This window comes from Dermochelys coriacea, chromosome 1, assembly GCF_009764565.3.
Source record: "Dermochelys coriacea isolate rDerCor1 chromosome 1, rDerCor1.pri.v4, whole genome shotgun sequence".
NCBI classification, from domain to species: Eukaryota; Metazoa; Chordata; order Testudines; family Dermochelyidae; genus Dermochelys; species Dermochelys coriacea.
Window position 1 is genome coordinate 108,112,032 of NC_050068.2, and position 16,064 is coordinate 108,128,095.

Consider the following 16,064-nt stretch of genomic DNA (forward strand, 5'->3'; position numbering starts at 1 on the left):
GGAAAAGAGCAGATTGGTACAAAGTCTGGGAGAGTGGGACTGGAGTGGGGGGCAGGAGAAGAGAGAAACTGTGACTGATTGGGCAAAGGTAGTGAGACTCAAAGCTGGAGGTGGGGTGGGGCTGGTATGGGAAAGAGGGAGGACATTTGATCATGTAACTAATGACTATAATATTTCATATGCACAAGGAGGCCAAAATAAGTTTGCACAGGCAACCTTAATTCTGGCATTTCCTAACTTTTGAATGATTGACTTTGCAATCTTAATAATATTTTTAACATAGCTTTTTTGTGTGTGTAATATGTAACTGGTTACTGTAAGCTATGAATGCATAGAATGGAATCTTAGCTATTAATTCTGTCCCAAAGAGATAACATTTAATTACTTACCTTAGGCCCAGGGTCACCTGGTAGTCCTGGAACTCCAAACTGACCATCCTCACCCTATGTGTATATTCAAGTGGGAGAGGAGAGAAAAAACAAATCAGACACAATAAATACATTTGTACCTTATTAGTGATAGTGTCAGTTTAAATCCTCAAACTGATCACTTTTTCAACACAAAAGGCAATTTATCTAAATAATTCTGAAATCTGCTGGAATCACTCCACAGTTTTCATTTTTCTTATTTTTGCATACAGTGGAATCAAACATTTAGTATAGAAGACAATTTTTTCTTTTAAAAAGCTAAAGAGTAATATTAAAAATTCAGTGAAACATACAGGTTGTCCTTTTGGTCCTTTCTCTCCATCTTTTCCAGGTTTTCCCTGTAAAGCACAAAATTCCACATTATTGAATTATGAACATCAAATGTATATCATTTCTGTACACATTGCCTGAAATGTTAAAACTAAGAATCCAGCAATATAATGAGTTCATGAATCCTCCTTTCACAGCTAAAATGCACAATGTATGACAATGGGCAAAAAGATGACCACTGAGGACGTACATTTCCCAGCATGCTGATAACTTAAAGCAGTGGTTCTCAAACTTTTTATTTTGGCAACTCATTTCACATGGCAAGCCTCTGAATGTGACCCCCCATCCCTTATAAATTAAAAATGGGGGTAATTTAATTTTAATGTAATTTTAATTTAACAGGAGCTCCGGCTGTCAGTCCCACCAGGCACTGGCTGAAAGCTCTCAATCCCCAAGTAATAACCTCACAACGCATTGAGGGATCACAACCCTCAGTTTGCGAACCCCTGATTTAGAGTCAAACATAGAGCTGCTGATCTCCCCATGTTCTTCAGATGGTACTTTAGTAGATAATTAACATTGTTCTTATTTTATTATAAAATCAAATTTTATGTCCTATATTCCTTTTTTGTTTGTTTGTTTCTTTTAGGAATGACTGTGCATAGATACCATGAATGACAGGTGTTTCTGAAATAATGCTGATTAGGCAAATTAGCTGCCATATATGTTTCTTTTGCTCTTGTTTTACTTTCTGATCTCTGGGGGTGATTTTTCAAATCAGTAAAAAATAGCTAAAAGCCTTATCGACCTGTTCAAATTAAGTATGCACATTTCTTTTCTTTTAGGATTTGTATTTGTTTTTTACTCTAGGTTATTTTATTGCCCTCCCCCCACACCCGGTCTCTTTGTGGATGTTTTGTTTTTCTATTAAATTTAGCTAAAAATACTATTGTTTTAAAAAAAGGTGTGAGGCAGATTCTAAACTCACTGATGTGTGGAATGCACTTTGATGTAATTGGAAGTTCCATGATTAGAACAAGTAAGGAATATGAAATGCCCTGAACAATGATTTTGATGTCTGCACATTTTGCCAAATTAGCTATACAAGGCTATTCAGAATACTATACCTCTATTTCTTCCATTTACTGCCAGAGAGGATTTCATCTCTCATATTTTAGACGTGTTTGTTAATATGAATCTCAAAGAAAGCTTGGATTTTTTTTGTGGTTTAATTCCTCTATTTGTAACACTTTGAAAGTAAATGCAAATCTATTGTCAGCAATTTAAGGATTAGTTCTTAGTTAACACTAGACTATCAAAGGCATCAGTGACTGATTTATAATATTTTGTTTTTTACATCAGGACTATAGCGTTTTATTTGTCAATTGTGCCTTTCATTCTAAGGTTAGAGAATATTTATATGTGTATGTGCAATAGACTACAAATGATTCATGAAATGGTTATAACTGGTAAACAAATCACTACAAACAATTACCACATTTTAAGGGAAATTTCTTTATAACTGTTTACTATCTATATATTAAAAAACACTTAGGCTATCTTAAATTGTATTAAGAAAGTAGATTGGCACAGAATATATAGAGAGACATTGGACTAATATATTCAGACTCTGTACGGCATGAATACTGCATGCAACTCAGTCTAATTAAAAATTAATTCCATAAAAATAAACAAAGAAACACCCAAATTCACACCCAGAAAACTGGTAGCACAAGAAATGATACACAACAGAAATAAAACATATAATCAGACTACAACTGGAATATGCAATTCTGAATCACATCACGGAAGAAGAATGATCTGTCGGTTAACCATCAGTGACAGTAGATAAAGGGAACAAAATACTTATTTTTCAAAATGTTTATAAGAGAGAACGTAGCAGTAGTAATCCCAAAACTTAATGAAGATTCTTCAAATAATTCATCAAATTGTAGACAAATCATTCAATAAAACTAGAGTTTCAGATTTTAAGGATTTGTTTGATAATGTTTCTTTCAAGAATTGTCATTACTTCAGAAGTAATTGAGATCTACCCAAAGAGCAAAATATGCAATAAACATTAGAAACTTTGTTCAGGAGATAATACCAAAAGTAGCATGATGTCCCTGAACAAGCAATACCAGGATACTTTGATTTCTTTGCAAGAGTTTCTCAAACTTTTCAAGTTGGTGACCCCTTATTTGAAGTCAAATATTTTCACAGACCCCTTAAACCTATATTAAGAGTACAAAATGCATAAATGATAAGCCCATATAATTTATCTCTGTTTGTCTTTTGAGATGTTAACAGAGAATACTTAACCTTGAAGGGTAAAGATTTAATGGGGCATGAAGGAGCAAGATTTTCTTTGCTTTAGATTTTAATAACATTTCCCATGCCTCACAACCCTCCCTAACTACTTTTCATGACCCCCATAGGGAGCATGACCCATCCGTTGAGAAACATTCCATTTAGATTTTTATACGAAACCTACCCATGCTAATAAACTATGAAAGATATGTTATAGCTCATCCAGAAGTTATGGGCTTGACACAGGAATTTCTGAGTGAGGTTCTATGGCCTGTGTTACATATAAACTCAGATTAGATGATCATAACTTTCCTTTATGGCCTTAAAATCTATTAAAAATAAGCTAAAAATGAGCAAGGTAACTTATGTTAGTCAAGTCATTTTCTCTCATTTCTTCCCTTGTAGGAGAAAAGTTATGTGTAAATTAAACAGATTTACCATGCATAGTGTATTTAAACTGCCACTATGCATAGTTAATTATGCAAATCTTTCATTTACGTACAATAAAAGCTGTGTCATCCGGCACTTTACCAACCCAGAAAGCTCTATAAACCAGCATTTCTGATATCCGAGTGCGGGCTCTGCACCAATGGGAGTTGCAGGAGTGGCGCCTGCAGGTGGAGGCAGTGCACAGAACTGCCAGGCCACACCTCCGCCTAGGAGCAGCAGGGACATGTCGCTGCTTGTGGGGAGCTGTCCAAGGTGAACGCCGCCTGGATCCAGCACCCCAAAATCCATCCTGTGCCCCAACCCCCTGCCCTGAACCCTCTCCTGCACCCAAACTCCTTCCCAGAGCTTGTGCCCCACACCCACTCCCGCACCCCAACCCCTGGCCCTGAGTCCCCTCCCACACCCAAACTGGTAAGTATAACTCTGAGGTAACTGGAATTTTTGACTAACAGGCACCTCCCTTTCCCCGCAACAGGCTGGATAACAAATCATTGGGGGGGTTTATGTTATGTTCTGTCCTGTAATGGCTTGAACCAGCTTCCATTGAACTCAATGGAATTCAGTCAACTGTCAATTCAATGAAAGTGGGATCAAGCCTTAAATACTTTATAAAGTATTTGTGAGGCTTTTAGACATCACTGTATACTTTTGGCATCCGAACCATCAGGATAATCCACTTGTGGGCTGCGAGACGTTTTGTTTACGTTGACGGTCCACAGGCACGGCCCCCCACAGCTCCCAGTGGCCATGGTTGACAGTCCCAGGCCAATGGGAGCTGCAGGAAGCTGGCCCTATTGAAAACTTTGGCAAAAATCCCATGTTAACAAATATATCACATCTTACATCTCACTGATAAGATATCAAATGTAATAATAATTTAATAATTTTATGTAAATAATACAATGGGCCCTATCAAATTCACGGTCCATTTTGGTCAATTTCACGGTCATGAGATTTTAAAAATAATAGATTTCAGCTATTTAAATCTGGTGCTGCCTTCAGAGCTGGGCAGCTGGAGAGTGGCAGCTGCTGGCCAGGAGTCCATCTCTGAAGGCAGAGCTGCCGAAAGCAGCAGCACAGAAGTAAGGGTGGCATGGTAGGGTATTCCCACCCTTACTTCTGTGCTGCTGCTGGTAGGGCACTGTCTTCACAGCTGGGTGCTTGGCCAATAGCCGCTGCTCTCTGGCCGCCCAGCTCTGAAGTAGGGTGGCAATACCGTGACCCCCCTAAAATAACCTTGCAACTCCCTTTTGGGTCAGGACCTCCAATTCGAGAAATGCTGGTCTTCCCCATGAAATCTGTATAATATAGGGTAAAAGCACACAAAAGACCAGATTTATCGGGGGAAGACCAGATTTTATGGTCCATGACATGTTTTTCATGGCTGTGAATTTGATAGGGCCCTAATAGTGATGCTCAGTTTTTATTGATAAAATACTGTATACTTACTCGTGGGCCAGGTTTCCCAGGTTCACCTTTTTCCCCTTTGATGCTTGAGCCTGGAAATCCCTTAAGAAAACAAACCAGATTAATCATATTGTATTTTTTGTTGTACATTTTATTTTAGTTATAAGCCATTAAGATACACAAAGTCCTTTAAGGCATGGTCGCCATTGGGTTTGGTAAAATCTCTTAATGCAAACAAAATGATTACATAATACTTACTTGAATCCCATTATCACCTTTTTCACCTGGTTCACCCTAATAAAATTAAAAAACAATGAAAATCAATATATGGAAAAATTATCCGTAATCCCCTTCTGCTATAAATCATTTCCTCTTTGTCAGATACAGTACATTGTTTCCATGTTCCCCACTCTCTTTCAAATTACAAGGCCTAGTAGGTATGCAGGGAAAGGTAGCTTGTTAAATTTTAAACTTTTTTTTAAAATACAAAATTAGAATCCATTCAAATCTAATGAATTAAACTAATAATTATTGCTTATGATGCCCCATTAAATAACTATAACATTCATTAGCATTCAGGCTCACTGGAGGTGATTCTGCTAATGAGCATAAATCTAATATAAATTAATTGTTCACCTTTTAAATATATTTGCAATTGACCAGAAAAAATATGTTGATCAGCCTGTATATTACACTTCGGGCCTATCACTCTATCTGCCCCAACCCTCCCTCAGCAGAAAAAGCCACAGGAAGGTGAAATGTTATTCAGTACAGGATACAACATTTCTGCCACATTTTTTTATCCATAGCTTCCCCTCAAGCATCCACAGACAGCAGCCTAGTGGAAGGAGAAGGCTGCATTGGCTGGGAATCCAATGGTAAAAGGGATCCCAACTCTGCAGATCTCAACTGCACCCTCCAGCGTCACACTTCCTCCCAGGGGTTCTGGAACAATTTGTATAGTGGGGATGCTGTGAGCCATTGAATCAAGCTGTAAATCCTGTATATAATGGAAATCACTTGAAATCAGGGGTGCTGCAGCGCCCCCCACCCCCTACAGTCCTAGTTCCAGCACCTATGCTTCCTCCTGGGTTGCATGGGCAGTTCCTGTGCAGTGCTGTCATTGGCTTCCCTACTAGAGCTGTGCAATACACATTGCAGGGAAAGGAAGTATGGAGAGGCAGATTACATGAGTGATCTGAACTGCTCAGTTTCTGGAATGGGGTGCCTTTCTTCTCTCAGCTCACCACATACATGATATTGTATTAAAACTTACGTAAGTATGAGAGAACATTCTTTAATGTATAATCTTGTTACCAAAGTCTTCTAGAGACTTGTGACTTATTTATACAGGTATTATCATATTCACAGATTATCCCTGTACAAATTCTTCAGATAATTACAGGAAGAGCATTAAACTTTATTTAGGAAAGTTAAAACATGGACCAAGTTTGCATAATTGGCATGAGATTGCTTATAACACTGGTTTCCCTGTCTTTCTTGGGTAAGCTTTCCCCACAGTCTTTAAGCAAAGAAACTAGGAGTCCAATATTGTAAGGACTAAGTAATATTTTCTCACCTTCTCTCCATATATGATTACACTCCCTTTCTCTTTGTGTTGTGAGGCAGTTCCTTGTGGACCTGGAGGGCCCCCCACTCCTCTTTCACCCTATTGATGCAAAATTCAGGATTATTAATTTAATTAGAAAGAATATTTATACTGAGAACATTCAAAAATAAAATAGAACTACCACTCACTTTAAAAAAATGACAGGATGTTTGTTGGATTATTATTTTATCAAAATCAAACATCTAGTAACCCAAAGGTTTGCATATGCAGTTGCAGAAAAGCACATTATAAACAGGCTGTCAGACTAAGACCCTGCTCTGAGTCACCCTAATGTAACCTGCCTGCACCCTGCCTGCAGCGTAATTACTGCTCAGTCATACTGGCAGGTCCACCTTGTTAATCCCTACAAAGATACAAGAGGGTTTGAGGTGTCTTTATCAGGGAAAACAAGGGGCTAGGGAAAAAGAGGTCATGCAGAGAAGCCCCAAGCTTAGAAGAAAATAGTAGGTTGAGGTTTCTGCGGTTTCATCATTATTAGAGCTTCCAATAAAGCTAAACCCTAGGAGAGGGTAAATTTGGATAATATACCATGTGTATTTATTTTATTCTCAGCAAGACGGGAACTCCACCTGCTTCTACACAATAAAATCAACAACTGTTCAAGAAACACACCTCCTAAAAGACCCTATATATTGTGCACATTATTTCTGCTGTTATATTTCCTGCTCAATTTTTGCAAAAGGCAAACCCAAGTAAGTCAACAAATCAATCTCACTAAATCTTCTACTTTTTTTCTGCACATATTCTGCATGAAACTTTGCCTCAACAATTACTTTACATAAAATATAGGGTGTGTGACAAAGCTCTGTCCTTGCCTCCGTGGGTTCCGCATTTCCTGGCGGATTTCCTAGCCTCAGAGGCTCACTGTGACCCTCCACATAACCCTTTTTTCTCTAGAGACAAGGGTCACAGTCTACTGAGCCATTTTCATCATAAGCCAGCGAGGGAGGTGAGGAGAAGTTATCCTTCCTTGCACAGTCTCTGTTGTCTCCCAGTCTCAGTGATTAAACAGGAGGCAAAGGTGTGTGTGGGGGGGGGGAAGCCCAGGCCACCCTTTACTCCAGGCTCCAGCCCAGGGACCCTAATAGTATCAGCTATGGTAGCTGACCTTTTAGAAACATGACATGTACAATTCCCTGGGCTACTTCCCCCACAGCAGCCCTCACTTCCTCAAGCTCCACTTGACCCTTACCTCAGGGCCTCCTTCCTTGTGCCTGATATGGTGTGTACTACTCAGCCTCTCCAACAGCGCAACTTCCTCCCACAGCTCCTGACATGCACACCCACCTGACTAACTGGGAGGCTTTTAACTAGTTTCAGCCAGCCCCTGATTGGCTTCAGGTGTCCCAATCAACATAGCCTTCTCCCTGCCTTCTGGAGAGTTCTTAATTGGCCCCAGGTGTCTTAATTGACCTGGAGCAGCTTCCATTTCACTTAACCTGGTACCAGGGATTTGTTTAGCCTGGAGCTAATATATCTATCTCCCACTACTTTTCTATAGCCATCTGGCCTTGCACCGTCACAGGTGATAATCATTCATTTCCTCCATAGTAATCCAGATATACAGAATTACAATGGCCAAGACAAAATATTTACAATATAAAACAAAGCTAACAAAAAATCCCCATACCTCTCTGTATCTTTTTACATTCAAGTTTCAGAAAACATACTCTGTATTAGGAGATCTAACTGGATTCAGAATTATTCCTTATATTAAATTATAAATAATGAATTTTCTACAGAAGGTAGATCAGGAACTTCTCTTTTCATAAGAACAAGGAGACATTCAATTAAATAAAAAGATGGGAACTGTTAAAGTTAAAACTGATAAATGGAAATACTTTTACGCACAATATGTATGCCACAGGAAGTTACAGAGGCCAAGAACTAAGCATGATTCAAAAAGGGAATTGACATTTCTATGGATAACAGGAATATACAGAATTACCAAAATTAATTATAAGAATTTTGGCAGGAATTTTAAACCACATGCTTCAGGGCTTAAAGCAGTCTAACTATTCGAGATCAAGATGAGACATATGTGGGGGGACACATGAACCCATATATGCCTATATCAGGGTCCTTAAATCTTCCTCTGAAGCATCTGGTGATGGCCACTGTCAGAGACAGGATAGTGAATTAGATGGACCTTGGATCTAATGACATATGGCAATTTCTACGTGCCTAATGCCAGTCATGTGAAATTCCACAAACCATGTTGGTAATTAATTATACCAGGCAATGATCTGAACCAGGTTTGAACCCAAGTCTTTTAAAATGAAAAAGTTACTGTATTTGCTTACTCCACAAAGTGACTCCAATAGCCAAACTTTAAAATAAATATAGCTTCAAAAATATATCTAGCAGTTGTATTCTAAAGTATTTCAAACAGAGGGGCTTACCTTATCACCTTTTGGTCCTTGAAAACTCAAGCCCATATGACCCTGATGATAAAAATTATACATGTGTTACTGAATTAGCCAACTTTTCTTTTATAAATATATATTTGTAAGGATTTTATAAATGTGGTAGATTTGGCCCCAAATCTAACCTCCTGTTTATTCAAATATGGAAAGTCCTCAAGGCCCATATATTCTTATCCTGAATTAAAAGTTAATTAGCCATAAGCCTGAATTATTATTATTATTTTATTATTCATTTCTGGTCATACCTGGAATGTGCTCGACATTTTCAAAACATAAAAAGGCATAGGTCCAGCCATGAGGAGATCACATTATTTTTGTGAAAAACAAACAGAGAGATGGAGGATGAGGAGCAGGGAGACATACAATTAAGGGGGCCATAAGATTATAACATAGTTTTAATGACAACTAAAATATAGCTATATGTGTGCATACACATATTTAAATGGACAAATCTTTCACTCTTTCTGACAAAAACTCTCTTTTTCCCACATACTTCTCTTTCAAGACAGATATATAGAAGCAGAGACCATCCCAAATGACCTTATTTTTTATCCAGTCATTATATTTATCCTATTTTTTCCCTATCTTTAGCTCAAAGATGTGTTCACTTTGACAAGTCGGGCAACGGTAGGTCTGCAGAAGGCATGGGAGATGTGGCCTCCAAATAAATATTTGGCTATGATCAATGGGACCACTGTACATCCCACAGGATCTCTGCCCTAATGTTGGCTTTCCCTTTGCCTGTGCACTCAGTGCAGTCCCAGAAGCCCTGTGAATACCTGAAACAGTCCTATTTAGGACATGATAGTCCCAAGTTCTTTGCACTCAGAACAGTACAGTAGCTGGGGCTGAAAAAATATGCAACTGTTGGTTAATAGTTTTTGTGTGTGTGCACTTCCTGTCTCTAGATGCCAGAGATCATGGCAGCTACTACAGCTGGGTGGCCAGAAGCTGTCTTTCCTCTGCTCCTGACTCCTGCAGAGAGTCAGCCCCCAGCAGCAGTTTCAACTTAGTTCTGCCTTCAGAGAGGTGGCACCAGATGGAGACAACAAATGGGGAAAGGAGTAAGCCCCATGAGAGAGATGGAGGAACATGGAATCCCAAAATGTTGGACAATGCAAGACACATTAAAGGAAGCAGAGAGTGAATGTGAAGGGGGAGACTACAGATCGGGCCTGGAAGATGGAGGGAAGTTTGGAAGGAGAGTAGAATAGTCCCCAGTGGAATGCCAGAGAAGGTAGCAGGCCACTACGCTCCCCCACCACATGCTACTCAATGCCACCCTGCCACCATCATCAAGAGAATGGGAGGAATCCAGAGCCTGTTGAGGGCAGGAGTGGCTATGGGCTGGTGAGGGATCAGCCAGAGGTTTTGTTTAGAATGTCCATGCACATTACTGGGGTGGGAGGTGGAGATCTCCCTTCAGTTGACTTATACCAACATAGACTCTGATTCTTCCAGATGCAACATCAAAATGCAATAAATGGAACAAAGGCAGATGGCAAATCATGACTAATGCCCATTACCTCAAGATGTACTATTTTTATTTTTATATTTACCTTGCTGTCTACCCCTCCTCTGCATACTCCCTATCATTTTCTGTCATAATGCATATTGCAAGGTCTTTAGGGAAAGCATTGTCTTTTTAATAAGTGTGTGTATAGGGCATAGCACAATGAGGTCCTGATCTTCCCGATCACTCACTCCTGCCCCCCACCTCCCAGGAATAAAATTCTCATGAACATTTTAGTGGCATTTCAATGACAAATTTTGACTGACAAATTTTGAAATTTTCAACCAGTTCTGAATAAATAATAAAAATAGTAGAATATAGTACTTAGTGGTGTTTTGGTCTGGTAGGAGAGCATATCTGAAAGAATAGCCTACAAAAACCATACCTTTTTTGAGGTCCTGTTAATTAAGATACAATATTTTATATAAAGACACAAGAGTGCAGAGAACATTTGAAGACTAGCACATTGAAAAAATAGCTCAGTACTGTCTATGAAAATCCTCACCTTCTCACCCGGAAGTCCCGGTGGACCTGGGGGACCCTATAAGACAGGACATTTTATTAGACCGCATGCTATACATTACATGCAATGTTTTCTGCTTACCACAGACATTAAAAATACACTGTTCTACTGGGTGTCTTCATTTTAATGGAGAAAGATCAATATCATGTTTTTAGTACTTTCTAACTTCCAGAATTTGTCTAAGATCTTACATTAGAGGTGTGATATTGCGGTTAAGAAGTGCTGGAGCTGGTCACTACGTGGACAAGAGACACTCATAGCAAACTGCAAGTGCTGCAGGGAGTGTTGCTGGTGATTCGATAAGTAGCACTCTTCCCTTTGATTCATGCTTGAACCAGTTCCCCAACCTTAGCACATCTGTACTGCTGAAGGTGCCATTTTTCAGATGAGATGTAAATCTTATGTCCTGCTGACCACTTGTGCTGAATAATAATCCTTAATTTGCTTAATTTAGATAAGTCTTTGTTAACTCAGTAAATGTAACCACTAACTCAAGCATGTTTACACTGAGTCATACCTTGCTCTCTTTTTATACAGCAGTTTTGCAGTGCAGATTCCACAGCAGTAGATTCATAACACAGATTGCCCTGAATGTAGCTCACTATGATGGGAACCATAAATAGTGCTGATTTTTAAAAATAGGATTAACTGGTTCCTGCTTGCTGGTATCTGTGGTATTCTAAAGGCCATAAAGGCAGAGAATGTCTACTACATACTACACCTGTCAACGTATCAAGTAGTTCAGGTGCCTTGAACATTTGGAATTTACCACAATAGGAGACCTTCTACTTGGGAAGAGATTGCCTTTCCTTTGTTCCTAATGGTACCTCTAGGACAATCTCAGCAGCTATTTTGATTTAGATTAGGCTGTGAGACCAGCAACACATTTTCCATGGATTCAAAAGGGGAAAATGTAAAAGCCTATTACAAAACTGTAGAAAGAGGGGCCAGATTCTAACAGTCACTTAAATAAATTAGAGTTATTTGCATCCTGCAGAAGCAGTCCCCTGGCATCCAAGGTCACACAGAAGATGTGTGGTATAGTAGGGACTGAACCTGAGTTGCCCAAGTGGTAGGTTAGTGCCCTAACTACTGTACCATTCATCCCCAATATGTCAATCATTTAGAGCTTTTTCATAAAGCAGCATTACATAAATCATCATAAAATGACACTTACTGGAACTCCTGAAATCCCTGGTGGCCCGATGGGGCCTTGGAGCCCTGGCAATCCTGGTGTACCCTGTATATAAAAAGGAGCCATTAAAAAGAGATACCTATTGGGCAATTTAATGATGCTTATATATATTATCTGGCTATACCGAAAGGACAGGGGACCCCTGATATGGTTTTAATCAGGCCACAACTTTATTATTGGATGTCTGGGATCACCTGGCAGATACAAGTGTACAGTGCAGTTAACCCCATGTTCATTATCTACCCGGGGTGCTTCTGCCAGACCCCCCCTTTTCCATCCAGGTTCCAAAACTAACTCATTTCTGGGACCATACCATCCCCCCACCTGAACGAGGGTTAAGGTGGGTTAGATGAAAGGGGTTGGCTCCCTGCCATATCAGTCATAGGAGCCCCAAACCCCGCCCTCCCCCCGTTCCACTCCTTTAACCAACACCTAATTTTTAAGTCCTTTACCAAGCCATATTATCTAGTCACTGTATCCCTTCCCTATGGAGTACCTTCCCTGGACATCCACCCCACACTTACACAATGAGCTGCGATACAAAGCTTAACTCCCTTCACACCTCACCTCAACAAAGCCCTCCCCGAACCCATTGTGGGGAAGGCAAAAAAAAAAATGCCACTCCACCTAGGCCAATCTGGTGGTGAGGGAAAAATTCCTCCCTGACTCCCTAAAAAGGAGTGGCTTGTGCGATGCCCACAGCAGGGCCTGACCAAATCTGGCATTTTACCACCTCCAGGGGAGGGAGAGTGGGTGCTGCTTCACCCACCCCTGGGAAAAGGGGTTCTACTGCCAGGACTTGCCCCTTTTAAACTTCTCAGCCGTTCCGGTGCCAGGGCACAATGCTGATTTACTCCCCTTTTGCAGCAGCTTCAGAGTCTTTCTCTTCCTCCTCTTCCCCCGTAAAGCACTGTTCTCTCCTTCAGCAAGCTGGACAATACTCTACCCCCACTTAAAGGTGTGATGCAGTCATTTAGTTAAGACTTACTGGTAGTCCAGGGAGGCCAGGATAACCTCTTTCACCTTTTAGCACATTTTGTGGTAAGAACCCAGTCATGTCACCTGGGTCTCCCTATCATAGGAGAAGAAAAAAAAAAGGTGAAATATATATATGCACACAAATAAAAACATTCATTCCAAAACACTGACATTAAGACTGGAGAAAAACACTAACATAACATTTATACAGTCTTTTGGAATCATTTGGGAAGTGTACAAAAATGGTCAGCATTTTACTTGTTCGAATTGATTTAAACATACCACAAGGAAGCTGTTGTATTTTTTAAAAGCCTTTCAGTGTCAGGTATCCTTGAAAAACTCAGTAAAGATTCCAGTACTAATCTTAACTTTTCTCCTTACTTTCCACTTATTGGTGGGAAAATCCCCCTAGTTGCCCATTAAATTTAAGTCTATCCAATCTGAGTATCTGGCCTGTGTGTTGAAAACATTTGGAGGTTTTACAGGCAAGGGACCCTCCTTCCTAGACTGTGATCTCTGGCCATTTATACAACCTTGAGACTGCAATAGTCCCCATGACCACAGCACCTGACTTCTAAGTGGGAGCAGCGGATGGTGAATCAGTGTAGTTACATATATTCCAGACCTGCCCCTCCCTCAACCTACATTTTCTCCAAAACCTCCGGGCAGAGTGGTGCACTGAGAGCTAACATGGAGCCGTGCTCTTTGACATGTAGAGATGGGAAGGCACAACCTGCATGGGCTCTCTGAATCCTGCTCCCATCCTGTCCTGTTGAACCATACCAGTTGTGCCGAGTCCATAGACCTCCATGATTCAAGAAAGATTTACATTCTAGTACAGTTTTTCATTACACTCCAGATTCTACAATACAAATGAAAACAGTGGAACTTCCTACAGAGCAGGGTACTACTCAGTATAAGTAAAGGTGGCAAAATCTGACTATATGATGAACTTGTATCCACCCTTCCCATACATGGGCTCAGTTTTGCCACCATTATTCATATTGAGTAGTACCTTACTTGATTTCAAATCAACTACTTAGAATCATAGAATTGTAGGACTGGAAGGGACCTGCAGAAGTCCTCTAGCCCAGTCCCCTGCACTGAAGGCAGGACTAAGTATTATCTAGACCATCCCTGACAGGTGTTTGTCTAACCTGCTCTTAAAAATCTCCAATGATGGAGATTCCACAACCTCCCTAGGCAATTTATTCCAGTGCTTAACCACCCTGACAGTCAGGAAGTTTTTCCTAATGTCCAACCAAAACCACCCTTGCAATTTAAGCCCATTGCTTCTTGCCCTATCTTCCTCCTTGTAATAACCTTTTATGTACTTGAAACCTGTTATCACATCCCTCTTCAGTCTTCTCTTTTCCAGACTAAACAAACAGAAGTTTTTCAATCTTCCCTCATAGGTCATGTTTTCTAGTACTTTAATCATTTTTGTTGCTCTTCTTGGATTTTCTCCAATTTGTCCACATCTTTCCTGAAATGGGGCACCCAGAACTGGACACAATACTCCAGTTGAGGCCTAATCAGCGCAGAGTAGAGCAGAAGAATTACTTCTCATATCTTGCTTACAATTATGTTTGCTTTTTTTGCAACAGTGTTACACTGTGGACTCATATTTAGCTTGTGATCCTCTATGACCCCCAGATCCCTTTCCACTGTATTCCTTCTTAAGCAGTCATTTCCCATTTTGTATATGTGCAACTGACTGTTCTTTCCTAAGTGGAGTACTTTGCATATGTCCTTATTGAATTTCATCCTATTTAGTACAGACCATATCTCCAGTTTGTCCAGATCATTTTGAATTTCAATCTTAACCTTAAAAGCAATTGTAACCCCTCCCAACTTGGCATCGTCAGCAAACTTTACAAGTGTACTCTCTATGCCATTATCTAAATCATCAATGAAGGTACTGAACAGAACTGGACCCAAGACCGATCCCTACAGAACCCCACTTGATATGCCCTTCAAGCTTGATTGTGAACCACTGATAACTACTCCGCTGTAGCCGCCTCCTCCCCCTGCTGCTGAAGAGCTCGGGCAGTGACATGCTCTAATAAATTTGTTAGTCTCTAAGGTGCCACAAGTACTCCTTTTCTTTTTGTGAATACAGACTAACACGGCTGCTACTCTGAAACATCTCTGGGAATAGGTTTCCAACCAGTTGTGCACCCACTTTATAATAGTTTCATCTAGGTTGTATTTCCCGAGTTTGTTTATAAGAAGGTCATGCGAGATAGGATCAAAAGCCTTACTAAAGTCAAGATATACCATGTCTACCACTTCCCCCACATCCACAAGGCTTGTTACCATGTCAGGGAAAGCTATTAGGTTGGTTTGACACAATTCGTTCTTGACAAATCCATGCTGACCATTACTTATCACCTTACCTTATTATCTTCTAGGTGTCTGTAAATTGATTGTTGAATTATTTGCTCCTTTATCTTTCCCATTACTGAAGTTAAGATGACTAGTTTGTAATTCTCTGGGTTGTCCTTATTCCCCTTTTTATAGATGAGCACAATATTTGCTCTTTACCAGTCCTCCAGAATCTCTCCCATCTTCCATGACTTTTCAAAGATAATGGCTAATGGCTCAGATATCTCCTCTGTCAGCTCCTTGAGTATTCTAGGATGTATTTCATCAGGCCCTGGTGACTTGACACTTCTAACTTGTCTAAGTAATTTTTACCTTGTTCTTTTCCTATTTTGGTCTCTGATCCTAACTCATTTTCACTGGCATTCATTAAATTAGATGATTAAATTGCTATTAAACTTTTTAGTGAAAACTGAAACAAAAAAGTCATTTAGCTCTTCGGCCATTTCCACATTTTTTGTTTTTGTTCCCCCCACTGTTTTTGTTTACCCTGTTCTTGGTCTTCCTCTTGCTTCTAATGTATTTGTAGAATATTTTCTTGTTATCCTT

General features: G+C 39.9%; 1 protein-coding gene across 1 annotated transcript in view; it reads right to left on the minus strand.

Moving 5' to 3' along the window:
* COL4A1 (collagen type IV alpha 1 chain) overlaps window positions 1-16,064 on the minus strand; it is a 227,669-nt gene that overhangs the window by 93,033 nt on the left and 118,572 nt on the right. The window contains 9 exon segments of the mRNA XM_038392118.2: window positions 390-443; window positions 722-766; window positions 4,908-4,967; window positions 5,124-5,159; window positions 6,445-6,534; window positions 8,898-8,939; window positions 10,940-10,975; window positions 12,135-12,197; window positions 13,141-13,224. Coding sequence (XP_038248046.1) covers window positions 390-443; window positions 722-766; window positions 4,908-4,967; window positions 5,124-5,159; window positions 6,445-6,534; window positions 8,898-8,939; window positions 10,940-10,975; window positions 12,135-12,197; window positions 13,141-13,224 — 510 coding nt within the window.